This window comes from Nannobrachium achirus (genome assembly GCF_963921795.1).
Source record: "Nannobrachium achirus genome assembly, chromosome: 18".
NCBI lineage: Eukaryota > Metazoa > Chordata > Actinopteri > Myctophiformes > Myctophidae > Nannobrachium > Nannobrachium achirus.
The window spans coordinates 2,365,545-2,381,451 of record NC_137825.1 but is presented as its reverse complement, the minus strand read 5'-3'; the positions used below and the strand labels follow the sequence as shown (position 1 = coordinate 2,381,451).

The following is a 15,907-nucleotide window of genomic DNA, read 5'->3' as shown; positions in this document are numbered from 1 at the left end:
GCTTCCTGTCTGGAGCATTACTGCTTCCTGTCTGGAGCATTACTGCTTCCTGTCTGGAGCATTACTGCTTCCTGTCTGGAGCATTACTGCTTCCTGTCTGGAGCATTACTGCTTCCTGTCTGGAGCATTACTGCTTCCTGTCTGGAGCATGACTGCTTCCTGTCTGGAGCATTACTGCTTCCTGTCTGGAGCATGACTACTTCCTGTCTGGAGCGTGACTGCTTCCTGTCTGGAGTATTACTGCTTCCTGTCTGGAGCATTACTGCTTCCTGTCTGGAGCATGACTACTTCCTGTCTGGAGCATGACTGCTTCCTGTCTGGAGCATTACTGCTTCCTGTCTGGAGCATGACTGCTTCCTGTCTGGAGCATGACTGCTTCCTGTCTGGAGCATTACTGCTTCCTGTCTGGAGCATGACTGCTTCCTGTCTGGAGCATGACTGCTTCCTGTCTGGAGCATGACTGCTTCCTGTCTGGAGCATGACTGCTTCCTGTCTGGAGCATTACTGCTTCCTGTCTGGAGCATGACTGCTTCCTGTCTGGAGCATTACTGCTTCCTGTCTGGAGCATTACTGCTTCCTGTCTGGAGCATTACTGCTTCCTGTCTGGAGCATGACTGCTTCCTGTCTGGAGCATGACTGCTTCCTGTCTGGAGCATGACTGCTTCCTGTCTGGAGCATGACTGCTTCCTGTCTGGAGTATTACTGCTTCCTGTCTGGAGCGTGACTGCTTCCTGTCTGGAGCATGACTGCTTCCTGTCTGGAGCATTACTGCTTCCTGTCTGGAGCATTACTGCTTCCTGTCTGGAGCATTACTGCTTCCTGTCTGATGTGGTTGAGGAGGACTTAGTCTCGCGAGGCCAGACTGTTGCCTCCGCGATTTGCAAATGCTCCCCGCATACAGTCTGGGCCACGGAAATAGAAACGATGAGTGCGAGATAGAGCGGATGTGACGCAACCGCTCCCTTGGTGCAGTAGCAATAACATGTCCTACTGGAAAAGTTATGTCTCCTTTCAATATTTTTTGGGGCATTGTTGTGTCTTTCTCTGGTGTTGTTGGTATTACCTCCATGATGTGTTCAAATGTTTTCTTAAACTCTACACGCATAACAAGAATAGGCCGCTCGAATGACTCTGTTTGTGTGAGTGTGCTTCTGTTATGTTTCCAGTGGGACTACAGTTCATTAGAATGACTCTGTCTGTGCTAGTGTGTTTCTGTTATGTTTCCAGTGGGACTACAGTTCATTAGAATGACTCTGTCTGTGCTAGTGTGTTTTTGTTATGTTTCCAATGGGACTGCAGTTCATTATAATGACTCTGTCTGTGCTAGTGTGCTTCTGTTATGTTTCCAGTGGGACTACAGTTCATTAGAATGACTCTGTCTGTGCTAGTGTGCTTCTGTTATGTTTCCAGTGGGACTACAGTTCATTATAATGACTGTCTGTGCTAGTGTGTTTCTGTTATGTTTCCAATGGGACCACAGTTCATTAGAATGACTCTGTCTGTGCTAGTGTGCTTCTGTTATGTTTCCAGTGGGACTACAGTTCATTATAATGACTCTGTCTGTGCTAGTGTGCTTCTGTTATGTTTCCAGTGGGACTACAGTTCATTATAATGACTATGTCTGTGCTAGTGTGCTTCTGTTATGTTTCCAGTGGACTACAGTTCAGTGCAGCAGTGGCTACTTCCGATACTCGCCGTTCGGGAGCTGCCGTTCCACACTCTATATAGTATTCTGAGATTGTGGAATAGTTGTCTGGCTACACAAAACTAAGGAGGACTAGAAACATTACTGCTTCCTGTCTGGAACATTCCAGTGTTAATGTTGTTGACCAAGACTAAGACTAAACAATTTGAGAAATGAGGGGTGGCGGTTGTGGTTTGGCAGCCAAGGAGTGTGTGTGCAAAGTTTGGCATGGATCGGGACAACAGTGGCGGAGATATGAGTAGGGCAAAAGTGTGGTGTGACGTGACAGACTGACAGACCCGTGTATGTCCATATAAGGTAATCATGTTTCTGTTCTCACCCAGAAGCTGAACATTGCTACGGAGGAGGAACCCCGACCAATCAGCATGAAGGGTCTCTGAGTGAAGAGGTGAGCACACACACGCACGCACGCACGCACGCACGTGTGCACACACGCACACACACACACGCACGCACGCACGCACGCACGCACACACACACACACACACACACACACACACTCGCTCACAGGAGGTGAGAAGCCCTACCGAAGGCCTTAAAGGAGTGTGGTTCCCTAGCATCCTTTAAAATCGCCCTGAAAAACCACTTACAGGCGGCAGCCGTTCGCAACTGGCAATAACAAACCTAGCCCAGCCTTAGCCTCCCCTGACCCTTCTCTGTATTTATCTACTGTATATATTTTTTGCACTGTTTATTTTATTTTTATTTACTTTTTATTTTATTTTATTATTGAGCGGTGGTAAACCACTCCATAGAGTGGCTGTGCGTGTGTCTGTAGCCTTTTTCCTCAGCGTTTTGCCATAGTAAAACGTGTGTGTGTAGCACGACCACCGCTCACTTCACATTGGGTGTGATTTTTTACTATATCTACTGCATTAGTCTTTTCTAGGATCTCCTTTTAGTTGACCTTGTACCAGTGAACTGTACCGTCATGAAACTGTACCTTTTCCTATGCAAACTGACAAAGTCTTCAATAAAAAAAAAGAACTGGTTGATGAATTGCGAACAGGGCTGTCTTGTTGTTAACGAGGGGCGGGGCTGAAGGATGTCTATGTTAATGAGTGTTAACGAGGGGTGTGTCTCTGCTGCTCTCCCCTCAGATGGTTAACGAGGAGGAGGGCATGGCCGACATGGATGCTCCCTTCGTGCTGGCGGTGAACATCAAGGACGAGCACGGAAACATCGACCTGGACGCTATCGCTGAGCGTGAGTTATTATCAACACACTGAGCTTATAGATCTGGACGCTATCGCTGAGAGTGAGTTATTATCACACTGAGCTTATAGATCTGCTGTTATCACCACACTGAGCTTATAGACCTGGACGCTATCACTGAGCGTGAGTTATCACCACACTGAGCTTATAGATCTGCTGTTATCACCACGAGCTTATAGACCTGGACGCTATCGCTGAGCGTGAGTTATTATCAACAACACACTGAGCTTATAGATCTGGACGCTATCGCTGAGCGTGAGTTATCACCACACTGAGCTTATAGATCTGGACGCTATCGCTGAGCGTGAGTTATTATCAACAACACACTGAGCTTATAGATCTGGACGCTATCGCTGAGCGTGAGTTATCACCACACTGAGCTTATAGATCTGGACGCTATCGCTGAGCGTGAGTTATCACCACACTGAGCTTATAGACCTGGACGCTATCGCTGAGCGTGAGTTATTATCAACAACACACTGAGCTTATAGATCTGGACGCTATCGCTGAGCGTGAGTTATTATCACACTGAGCTTATAGATCTGGACGCTATCGCTGAGCGTGAGTTATTATCACACTGAGCTTATAGATCTGGACGCTATCGCTGAGCGTGAGTTATTATCACACTGAGCTTATAGATCTGGACGCTATCGCTGAGCGTGAGTTATTATCACACTGAGCTTATAGATCTGGACGCTATCGCTGAGCGTGAGTTATTATCACACTGAGCTTATAGATCTGGACGCTATCGCTGAGCGTGAGTTATTATCACACTGAGCTTATAGATCTGGACGCTATCGCTGAGCGTGAGTTATTATCACACTGAGCTTATAGATCTGGACGCTATCGCTGAGCGTGAGTTATTATCACACTGAGCTTATAGATCTGGACGCTATCGCTGAGCGTGAGTTATTATCACACTGAGCTTATAGATCTGGACGCTATCGCTGAGCGTGAGTTATTATCACACTGAGCTTATAGATCTGGACGCTATCGCTGAGCGTGAGTTATTATCACACTGAGCTTATAGATCTGGACGCTATCGCTGAGCGTGAGTTATTATCACACTGAGCTTATAGATCTGGACGCTATCGCTGAGCGTGAGTTATTATCACACTGAGCTTATAGATCTGGACGCTATCGCTGAGCGTGAGTTATTATCACACTGAGCTTATAGATCTGGACGCTATCGCTGAGCGTGAGTTATTATCACACTGAGCTTATAGATCTGGACGCTATCGCTGAGAGTGAGTTATTATCAACAACACACTGAGCTTATAGATCTGCTGTTATCACCACACTGAGCTTATAGATCTGGACGCTATCGCTGAGTTATCTACAGACCTCAGGCACAAGTAAACAACTGTTTGCCACACTGCTGCTAATTAACAATAACTAGAAGTTCGGGCCGCTTCGCGGGCCTCACGTCTAGAGCAGGGGTTCTTTAGTGATGGGCTCCGTACCGTGGCATGCACAGGGATCGTGCACGATCCGCGTGGAGACCCACAATTCCATTGCCAGTTCCATCCCCACGATTTGTAGCTCTAATTCCATCACCTGTCACATCGGTGACGGTCGCAACAAAACATACATTAACCCAGGCATTGACACTAAGGCTTGCCCACCTGCCCCCGGCAGGTAAATAAAACGTCAGGGCAGGTGAAGTTGGCTTTCAGGTTGCCCGACAGGGCAAGTGCTCATTTGAGAGGGGACACAAATGTCTATAAACACAACACGAGATATCTGTCTAAACACCTGAACGTGGCCAGTGCGCTGTGTCTTCTGGTCTGTGGAATGTAAAATAAGAGCACTATTTACCTATAATGTACTGTTTTTACTGTTGCTACATTTAAAAATAACAAGTGTGAACCCATAGACATATTCAATCATAGCTAAAGTATTTGGCATTTGGATTTGGAGGTATTGAGGTATGACATTTTATCGCACAGCCCCAGAATGTAAAGAAATAAGTGTGAAATTGAGAGGTAATTAAAATCGTACCTATCATTTTATAATGGACGATTTACTTTTCGGGCAAGTAGGCATTACCTTCGGGCAAGTAGAACATGACCTGTACTTGCACGATGGGCAAGTGGCTCTGAGACCTTAGTGTCAACCCCTGTTAACCGATTATATACCTTTCGGCCATTTGAAAAAGGAGCTTGTAGATCTGATATTTTCAAAAGAGTTAGATAAGACACATTACCTAACTTACTTCTACCCCTGCTTTTTCTTCTTTCTTTCCTTCCTTTCATCTCCTCCTCCTCCTCATCGTCCAGGAGCGGCGGCCGAGGCGTCGGACTCGGAGGACGCGGGCGTCTCGGAGGACGCCTGCCCGGTGACGGGGGGCCGCCACATGGTGGACCCCCGCGAGCGCGAGGACCCCACCTACAACCCGGTGCTGGGGGAGGAGGTGCTGCCGGCGGGGGGGCAGAAGTACTCCATCTGCTCGCAGTGCGGGAAGAGCTTCCAACGCAAGCAGAACAACACCAAGGGCTCCTCCCACTCCTCCCACCACCACGCCCACCTCGGCTTCGGCTCCTCCCACTCCTCCTCCTCTAACCCCCTCCTGGGCCTGAGCCCCCATCTGGGCCTCGGCTCTCATCTGGGCCTGGGCTCCCATCTGGGCCTCGGTTCCCATCTGGGCCTCGGTTCCCATCTGGGCCTCAGCCCCCACCTTCACCTCAACCTCAACCCCCAGCGCCCCCCTCCCCCGCTCATGATGATGAGTCACCACGTGGCCGAGAAGCCGGAGAAGCCCTTCACCTGCGAGGTGAGTGACGACCGTCTTTAGCAGCCACCTGCACACATAACTTAAGAACTTCACAGGTTCTTGGTTCTGGAAAGCTGTGGTTCTAGTTCTGGTTTGGCCCTGCAGTGGAAATGGGGCTAATAGGCCCTTTTTCCACTATGGTGGGAAAAGGTGGAACCAGAACTTTCCAGAACCTGAACCTGTTGTGTTGGTTGTGGTTGTGTTTCCACAGCAACACGGCCCGGTTTCACACACGGTTCTGGGAACCTTTTTTAGGTCCTGCTCTTGATGTAGAACTAACTTGAGTTCTGGGAACCTGTATGTCCCTCTTTCCATGCCATACCTGAAGGCAGCATTCAAGAGAATTGCTTTGTCTAAACTCTCCTGAACTTGAATGCAGCATCTTATGTTGAAAGAATTGCCCTCTCTGTGTAGAAATCCATGCCGTTACGCCACATCTCCAGTGTTGACTTGATTATGCTTAGTTCAGTGTGGTATCAAGCACCGAAAATAGCTGACTGCGAAGCTTTGTGAGCTTGGAGGTCTGCTATTTTCAATATTTTCAGTAACATGTCATTAGGTCAAACACCCTTTGGATCGACCACCAAACTCTAACCCAAACCCTAATCCTAACCTCAGTAAAACTATGCCTAACTCTAACCCTAACCCTAATCCTAACCTCAGTAAAACTATGCCTAACTCTAACTCTAACCCTAATCCTAACCTCAGTAAAACTATGCCTAACCCTAACCCTAATCCTAACCTCAGTAAAACTATGCCTAACTCTAACTCTAACTCTAAACCCAAACCCGACGCTGTTCGACCCAACGGAAGTTTGATCTATGGGGCAGTCCCCATATTTTCACCAAAGTCCCTTTAAAAAAAAAAAAAAAAACATATTACCTGGGCACTTCAAAAATGACTACCCAAATAAAAAATGCTTTTATCTGGGTAGTCATTTTTGAAGTGCCCAGGTAATATGTTTTTCTTTTATATAGTTTGTCCTTGTTGAGCACCAGCGAGTCCTTCTACCAATAACTGCTGGCTGAAGCACGCAGACATCTCCTGCTTGTTTGCCCTTTTAAAAATGTCAGCCCCTGACTCTCTAAAGGCCCTTTCCCACTGGGCGCGATAACGATAACGATAACGATAAAACATAAGTGTTTTCAATTGAAGTGGATGGTAGCGTCCCATGTGTGAATGGCGGTGAGTGAGTTCAGTCAGTAATCAGTTATTCAACTCCCTCAACCTCCTCAGGTGTGTGGTAAGAAGTCAGTCAGTAATGTCAGTTAGGTACGGCTCCTCCATACCTCCAAAACCTGATCAACCCCTACACTCCCACCCGTTCACTCAGATCAGCCAACACAGGGATGCTGACAGAACCCTCGCTAAAAACCCCAGGGCGAAAATCCACTCGTCCGAGACAGTTTGCCCTCCTGGCCCCCAAGCTGTGGAATAAACTCCCTGTCGCTCTTAAAACAACGGACTCACTCGCTAGCTTTCGCCGTGGACTGAAGACTCACCTTTTCAGACTCCACCTAAACCCTTAGCACTAATGAAACACTCAATGACCATACATGAGGCTAGTTAGCATTTGTTTTTAGGTTTTTAGAATCCTTTTTTCTTAACTGATTATATTGTTTTTTTTTTAGATTGATATTCATATGCATTTGTTATATTGTTGTTGATGTTCTGTTATATTATCTTGTTTATTATAGTGATGTATTAACTGCTTATTGTAAGTCGCTTTGGATTAAAAGTGTCTGCTAGATCAGGGCTTTTCAAAGTGGGTGACGGGGCACCCTGGGGTGCCGCGACGGCAGTCCAGGGGTGCCGCGAGATAATTTGATCATATTTGGAATTTATTTGGACACTTAAAAAACATATTTAGTATCATTTTAAACTTGAAGTACAAAGTTGTTTTCAGTCAGTTCTAACCAAAATGGCTATTATCTCAACGTTTTCCTCGCAACATAATCACTAAAATATTGTCACTGTCGGGCAGAAACCTTGTATCTCCAAGTTTCAAATGTGTACGTCTTTAGGTAAAGCATCTACAAACACAAGCACTGCTTGTAGATCGGCTGTTTTCACTAGTTTAGTACATTTTATAGAAGATAAATACAAAACGAACGGTTTTAGACATACAAGGTTTCCACCCGACAACGACGATATGCTATAAATATAAGGTGCTGGGAGTGAAAATTATAATGTAGGGGTGCCTCGGATTAAAACAATATTCATGGGGTGTCCTGAGACAAAAAGGTTTGGGAACCCCTGATCTAGATGCCTAAACTGTATTCACCTCCCTCAGGTGTGCGGTAAGAAGTTCACCCACAAGCAGGGTCTGGTGGAACACGAGCGTACCCACACGGGGGAGAAACCCTTCGAGTGTCTCCAGTGTGGGAAGTGTTTCTCCAAGCACGCCCACCTGAAGGCCCACTCTGCGGTGCACGCCGGGGACAAGCCGTACGGCTGCGACCTGTGCGGGCGCTCCTTCAACCTGGCGCAGAACCTGGCGCGCCACACCGCCGTGCACACCGGAGAGAAGATCTTCATCTGCGACGTCTGCGGGAAAGGCTTCACCCGCCAGATCACCCTGAAGGCCCACGAGCTCATTCACACTGGTAAATATATCTATACATATACACACACATATACATATAAATATACATATACATATACACACATATACATATACATATAGGCCTGGGGCGGTATCGACATTTTGTTACCGCGATTACCGTCTTCCCATTTACCGCCGGTACTGCGGTAATTACCGCACCCCCGTATCTATTAATTAAGGTTCGGCGATAAGCCAAAATATTGCAATCATCTTCCCAAAAGTCGCCTCTCCACAGCCTGACTGCCCGAGTTATACTTCTCCGTACAGCACAGCGGGTCTGGCTTTAAAAGGAGCAGATCTACAAGCTCAGAACCATAGAGTATATCAGATACGCGTCGCGGATGCGACGTGTTTTAGATCTGTGCCCTGTCGAGTTACCATAGTAACATAGGCTCCGTACTTTTCACACAGCTGAGTGTGAACAGGGGCGTCAATTGGGTATGGCAGGGATATGCAGCTGCCTTACAGGCCTGGGTCCAGGGGGGGGAAGATAAAAGTTAGTTCTAAATGTAAATCCATAAATGTCTCTTTGTCTATCTGTACTGGTTATTATGTTGGTAAATTACAGTAAAATAACTACAAATGCAAAATGTAACAAAATGGTCACTTTAACAAGGTATTATAATTATATTATAGGTATATATAATTATATATTATATGTACTTCTTAAAATAAATATATCATGCCTGTTGCTAAGGTATGGCAACACCAGTCATGTTGCCATACCTTAGCTTTTTCTGAACTGACGCTACTGTGTGTGAACAAACCAGAAGAGAGAGACGGGTAGTCAGGATCGTGTAGGCTACAGTGATTCTGTAAACTCCATAACTCTATGGTAAACTCACGTCTCAAAACGCAGTGATTGAGTGCTGATACAGGTTTTAGTTACAAGACTTGACAGAAAAGGTTATAAAATCGCCGACGGGGCTCATCGCGCGTCGCGGTTGAAAAAGTAAAATAGTTTCATTTTCGGTTTTAGGGTTTTAGTCCACGCGGCCCGCGCTCCGCTCGTAATCCGTATGAATAAAAAAAGAAACAGCCACAACACAAGGTATGTATTAACATACTTGTGTCGTGGATTTCAGAGAAAGTTTACTCTGTTCCGTACTCCCCTACGACGCTGCTGCTGCTGCAGACCTGCACAGCAGGGCAGCAGCCACTCGGACAGTCACGAGTGACGTACACTGTATGTGGCTTCCAAACTGTGGTATACGGCCCAGAGCAGAGCGGCATGGAGCGCATGCGGTCCTCGCTTCTCCCCTGTTTTAAAACTCGCTTGTTTTCAATAAAAAAAATATACTATTTTTTGTCTTTTTTGACCGCGGTAAGGACCATGACACCGCGGTAGGCCTCGGTTTACCGCGGTACGGCGGTACGGCGGTTACCGCCCCCAACCCTATATACATATACATATACATATACATATACACACATATACATACCTAACACTAACCCACCAGATCACCCTGAAGGCCCACGAGCTCATTCACACTGGTAAATATATCTATACATATACACACACATATACATATAAATATACATATACATATACATATACTACCCCTAACCTTAACACTAACCCATATACATAACACTAACCCACCAGATCACCCTGAAGGCCCACGAGCTCATACACACTGGTAAATAATACACACACACACACACACACACACACACACACACACACACACATACTGTAGGTGGTCGATACGGTGATAAATATCGTTGAGACGATACAGTGTCTCCACGATATGCCTTTTCAGAGGTATCGTATATATATATCGTGATACAATCCTGTTGAATTGTTAATACAGAGATTCATCGCAGAGTTCATTTAAACCTACATTTTGGTCTAAATCAGTTGAAACCAAATGGATTTAGTTTCATTTGTATACTGTCAGGTCCAATTTAGACCTCCCAAAAGGAACCCAGAGAGTCCCTGGACCCCACTTTGAGGACCACTGGTCTAAATGGTCTGTTACTGCTTTTTAGTTTAGTTTGTGTTACCTTGTAGGTGGTTGTACTGTAAAGTAACTTGAAAAAATAACCATAAAAACCGACATGAAAAAGAATCGTGATAAGATTGTGTATCGTGATACAGCTTGGAAGAATATCGTGATGTTGTATTTTTGTATTTTGTATTTAGCACACACACATCTGTCTGTCTCTGTCTGTCTGTCTGTCTGTCTTTTTTACCCGATTTTTGGTGGGTGTGCTACGCGCGGCAGCTCTAGTCTTGTGGCCGTTCAAAGTCTTGTCTTTCACGCGGAGAAAAGAAATTGCATAGAAATATTATTTGTGTTTAACTCATTGAGTGCCAATCCCGAACTAGTTCGGCTTTATTATCGCATCCCACAGTGCCGATCCCGAACTAGTTCGGCTTTTTAATAAATAAAATAAAAAATTCAAAAAAAAAATTTTTTTTCAAAAACATTTTTTTTGTCCTCTGCTTACAGAGGACGATATTTGCTGATATTTACCATCCACTCCAATGCAATCCAGGATCTTTAGAGCTAATTTTCTCTGTTTCTTCTCCCATGCATTAAGGGGATTCCAGACGGTACGCGGTCACCGCCTGCTAGTAATTCATTTTCAATGAGAGGCGGGCGGCTATTTCGTCCGCGCAGCGAAGTTTAGAGGCGGCGAGGCGAGCGGGCGCAGTCCCGTGAAAATCCCCGCGAGCGTGCTCGTTTGTGCATGCGTACGCGGGCGGTGAGAGATGGATTGTGTTCATCTTTGTGAAATACCGCGCAGCGTTTACTCAAAGAGCGAGTGTGTTAGTGTATCACCGCGGCGCGGTCCTCGCAGATCCAAGCGAGAGCCCCGACGGCAACCGCTGTCCGTCTGTAGAGCGCTTTAGGTGTGCAAGGTTTAATCATGGCTAAGTTGACGAAAATCTAAATCTAAAATGCTTGGTAGCCAATAGCTAACTTCAAGCTAACTTCATCCTCTTCCTGTACATGCACAAAGGAAAGTGTTCTGGCAAGTCGTGGCTCCAGGGCTTGGGCATGCATTACCAGCATATCTCTATTATTCTCTGGTCACTGGGCGCCCTCTAGTGGTGATAGGCTGGCATTAAATGAGTTAAGTTATGGTCCGTAGAAAACACACGGTTCTGACCAAACAAGCCATATGGGAAGAGAAGCAGAGATTAGATGTAGTGGAATAGAAGTAATAGAGAATAAGAGAATTTGAAATACCTCATTAAAGTAAAAACATACCTCAAAATGTTATTGTGTTGTTTCTCTGTGCCTCCAGGAGAAACCCTTCAGTTGACCATGTGTTGTTTCTCTAAATAATGTAGAAACCATTCAGTTGACCATGTGTTGTTTCTCTGTGCCTCCAGGAGAGACCCTTCAGTTGACCATGTGTTTCTCTGTGCCTCCAGGAGAGACCCTTCAGTTGACCATGTGTTGTTTCTCTGTGCCTCCAGGAGAAACCCTCCAGTTGACCATGTGTTGTTTCTCTAAATAATGTAGAAACCATTCAGTTGACCATGTGTTGTTTCTCTGTGCCTCCAGGAGAGACCCTCCAGTTGACCATGTGTTGTTTCTCTGTGCCTCCAGGAGAAACCCTTTAGTTGACCATGTGTTGTTTCTCTGTACCTCCAGGGGTGAAACCCTTCCAGTGCACCGTGTGTCCCAAGGCGTTCCGCCACGCAGTGAACCTGAAGAACCACCAGAGGGTGCACACGGGCGCACGGCCCTACGCCTGCGACCTCTGTGGGAAAGCCTTCCGCCAGTCGGTCAACCTGAGGATCCACAAACGCATTCACACCGGGGAGAGACCCTTCGAATGCAAAGGTTACAACACTTTACATTAACATATTAACACAGGAAAGACCCTTCAAATGCAAAGGTTATAACACTTTACATAACATACGGGAGAGACCCTTCAAATGCACAGGATATAACACATGTCAACATTAACACAGGAGAGACCCTTTGAATGCAAAGGTTATAACACTTTACATAGCATATTAACACTGGAGAGACCCTTCAAATGCACAGGTCAACACATTACATAACATATTAGAGAGAGACCCTTCGAATGCTTCACAACACTGGTTGGGTCACGGAGCATAGTTTATGCATCAAGACTCAAGTGAAAATCCCATTTTCTTTTCCTACAACCTGTGGAGTTTTACACTAAACTTTGATAAACAGAATATTTTGAGGACAATCTTTACCAAACCATAAAAACTGTGCATTTGCTGTCAGGAGTGGTTGGCATACATACAGCAGGGGTTGACACTAAGGTCTCAGAGGCACTTGCCCATCGGGCAAGTATAGGTCGTGTTCTACTTGCCCAAAGGTCATGCCCACTTGCCCGAAAAGTAAATCCTCTATTATAAAATGATACGTAAGATTTTAATTACGCTCAATTTAACACTTTTTTTACCCCCTGGGGCTGTGCGATAAATGTCATACCTACATTTTTATCCAAATACCTACATAGCTGTGATTGAATATGACTACAGGTTCATAGCTGTGATTGAATATGACTACGGGTTCATGCCTATTTTATATTTTTAAGTGTCGCAACAGTGACGACAGCACATTATAGGTAAACACAACAGTGCTTTTATTTTACATTCCACAGACCAGAAGACAGAGCGCTCTGGCCACGTTCAGGTGTTTAGACAGATATCTTGTGTTGTTTTAGACTGTTACGTCCCCTCTCAAATGAGCACTTGCCCGGTCTGGCAACTTGAAAGCCAACTTAACCTGCCCGAACGTTTTATTTACCTGCCGGGGGCAGGTGGGCAAGCCTTAGTGTCAATGCCTGCATACAGGATACACATATCGGAAACGTTGTGCACAAACAGCAGTTGTTTTTTTGCATCAGTGATTCAAGGTATTTGGTGCTTGTATGTGCAGTGTTTCTATGATTGTTTATGCTTTAACTATTAAAAATAGCAGATCTACAAGCTGTGAGCTTGGCTGTTCCCTTCAGGGGTGGCCACAGCCAATCATCTGCCTCCATCTCACCCTGTCCTCTGCCTCCTCTTCTCTCACAGCGACTACCTTCATGTCCTCTTTCACAACATCCATAAATCTCCTCTCTGGTCTTCCTCTAGGCCTCCTGCCTGGAAGTTCCAACCTCAGCATCCTTCTACCCATATACTCACTGTCCCTCCTCTGTACATGTCCAACCATCTCACTGTCCCTCCTCTGTACATGTCCAAACCATCTCACTGTCCCTCCTCTGTACATGTCCATCTCACTGTCCCTCCTCTGTACATGTCCAAACCATCTCACTGTCCCTCCTCTGTACATGTCCAAACCATCTCACTGTCCCTCCTCTGTACATGTCCTTCTCACTGTCCCTCCTCTGTACATGTCCAAACCATCTCACTGTCCCTCCTCTGTACATGTCCAAACCATCTCACTGTCCCTCCTCTGTACATGTCCAAACCATCTCACTGTCCTCCTCTGTACATGTCCTTCTCACTGTCCTCCTCTGTACATGTCCAAACCATCTCACTGTCCCTCCTCTGTACATGTCCAAACCATCTCACTGTCCCTCCTCTGTACATGTCCAAACCATCTCACTGTCCCTCCTCTGTACATGTCCAAACCATCTCACTGTCCCTCCTCTGTACATGTCCATCTCACTGTCCTCCTCTGTACATGTCCAAACCATCTCACTATCCCTCCTCTGTACATGTCCACACCATCTCACTGTCCCTCCTCTGTACATGTCCAAACCATCTCACTGTCCCTCCTCTGTACATGTCCAAACCATCTCACTGTCCCTCCTCTGTACATGTCCAAACCATCTCACTGTCCCTCCTCTGTACATGTCCAAACCATCTCACTGTCCCTCCTCTGTACATGTCCAAACCATCTCACTGTCCCTCCTCTGTACATGTCCAAACCATCTCACTGTCCCTCCTCTGTACATGTCCTAACCATCTCACTGTCCCTCCTCTGTACATGTCCAAACCATCTCACTATCCCTCCTCTGTACATGTCCAAACCATCTCACTGTCCCTCCTCTGTACATGTACAAACCATCTCACTGTCCCTCCTCTGTACATGTCCAAACCATCTCACTGTCCCTCCTCTGTACATGTACAAACCATCTCACTGTCCCTCCTCTGTACATGTCCAAACCATCTCACTGTCCCTCCTCTGTACATGTCCAAACCATCTCACTATCCCTCCTCTGTACATGTCCAAACCATCTCACTATCCCTCCTCTGTACATGTCCAAAACATCTCACTATCCCTCCTCTGTACATGTCCAAACCATCTCACTATCCCTCCTCTGTACATGTCCAAAACATCTGAGTCTGGCCTCTCTGGCTTTATCTCCAAACATCTGACATGTGCTGTCCCTCTGATGGACTCGTTCCTGATCCTATCCATCCTTGTTACTCCCAGAGAGAACCTCCGCTTGTATACCTGCTATTTTTTTAAGTGTTTCTATAACTCTCTCTCTCTCTCTCTCTCTCTCTCTCTCTCTCAGAGTGTGGTAAGTGTTTCTCCCAGCAGAGCAGTCTGATCAGCCACGGTCGGACCCACTCCGCGGAGCGTCCGTTCAGCTGCGACTTCTGCGAGAAGCGTTTCAACAACGCCAACTCCCTGAAGCTCCACGTGCGCATCCACACCGGAGAGAAACCCTACGGCTGCGACGTGTGCGGCAAGGCCTTCTCGCAGGGCAGCCACCTGCGCACGCACAAGCGCCACGTGCACGCCGGCGGCAAGCAGTACATCTGCGACAAGTGCGGCAAGAGGTACTCCGACAAGCGCAACCTCAAGATACACAAGTGTGTTTACGCCTGAGCAACGGGAGAGAGAGAGAGTAAATGTATAAAGAAAACAAAAACGGAAAATAATTGAAAATCTACGTCATCGGACTTAGGGGAGGTAAGGGGGAGGGAGGGGAGGGGAGGGGGGATTAAAGAGTTTGATGAACAGACTTTGTTTGTTGCGCTGGTTTCTCAACGGTGGGTCCGGGGGTGGCCGGGAGGGTCCGAATGGGACACTTACTGCATGTGTCTGGAAATGGACCCAATATCTGATCTACAAGCTCAGCCTGCAGAGCTGCCATTTCAACATGGAATTGATTATGATGATTTTGAAAACAAACGATAATTGCGGTTATCTCAAATAACGGCGATTAGGTAATAATTGTTACAGAGCTGTAAGGGTCCATTTGAGACCCCTGGAAGGTCCCCGGGCCCTATGTTGAGAAGCAGTGCAACGATTGGCTCTTTTCCACCATGTGACCACTCCGCTGCTCTCGCCTTTTACTTTGGTCCAAAGTACTGCTGGTTTTTTATCGCTATAAAACGGTAATCTGATATTTGTATCGCTGTAAATGAGTAATCTGATATTTGTATCGCTGTAAATGAGTAATCTGATACTTTTTTCCGGTATCACCTTCGTTGGGTTTCCAAGTGATTTGAGGCGATTCATAAAAGGTCAGGTTGGGTCAAATAATAATATAGCTACATATTAAACACCTACGTGAGCTTGTAGATTGGCTAGATTTTTTTTTGTGAAAGTATTTAAAAAAAAACTTTTTATTAAAAAACATTTTTTTCCTGCAAAACATGTCTTTATAGCACGTATGCATGAAAAACTGACGCCAAATCAAC

General features: G+C 46.0%; 1 protein-coding gene across 2 annotated transcripts in view; it reads left to right on the top strand.

Annotated features, from left to right (window-relative positions):
* LOC308303762 (uncharacterized protein) overlaps positions 1 to 15,149 on the top strand; it is a 33,965-nt gene extending 18,816 nt beyond the window's left edge. Inside the window, exons 4-9 of one of the 2 annotated variants that reach the window (XM_080748257.1) lie at positions 2,032 to 2,093; positions 2,806 to 2,911; positions 5,200 to 5,693; positions 7,987 to 8,299; positions 11,910 to 12,101; positions 14,773 to 15,149. In XM_080748257.1, the coding sequence (XP_080604383.1) occupies positions 2,032 to 2,093; positions 2,806 to 2,911; positions 5,200 to 5,693; positions 7,987 to 8,299; positions 11,910 to 12,101; positions 14,773 to 15,089 (1,484 nt within the window). In that variant the 3' untranslated portion in view covers positions 15,090 to 15,149. Of the gene's footprint in view, positions 1 to 2,028; positions 2,094 to 2,805; positions 2,912 to 5,199; positions 5,694 to 7,986; positions 8,300 to 11,909; positions 12,102 to 14,772 lie in introns of both variants that reach the window. The other variant, XM_080748256.1, reaches the window with a different exon arrangement.
* Positions 15,150 to 15,907: the final 758 nt, after the last annotated feature.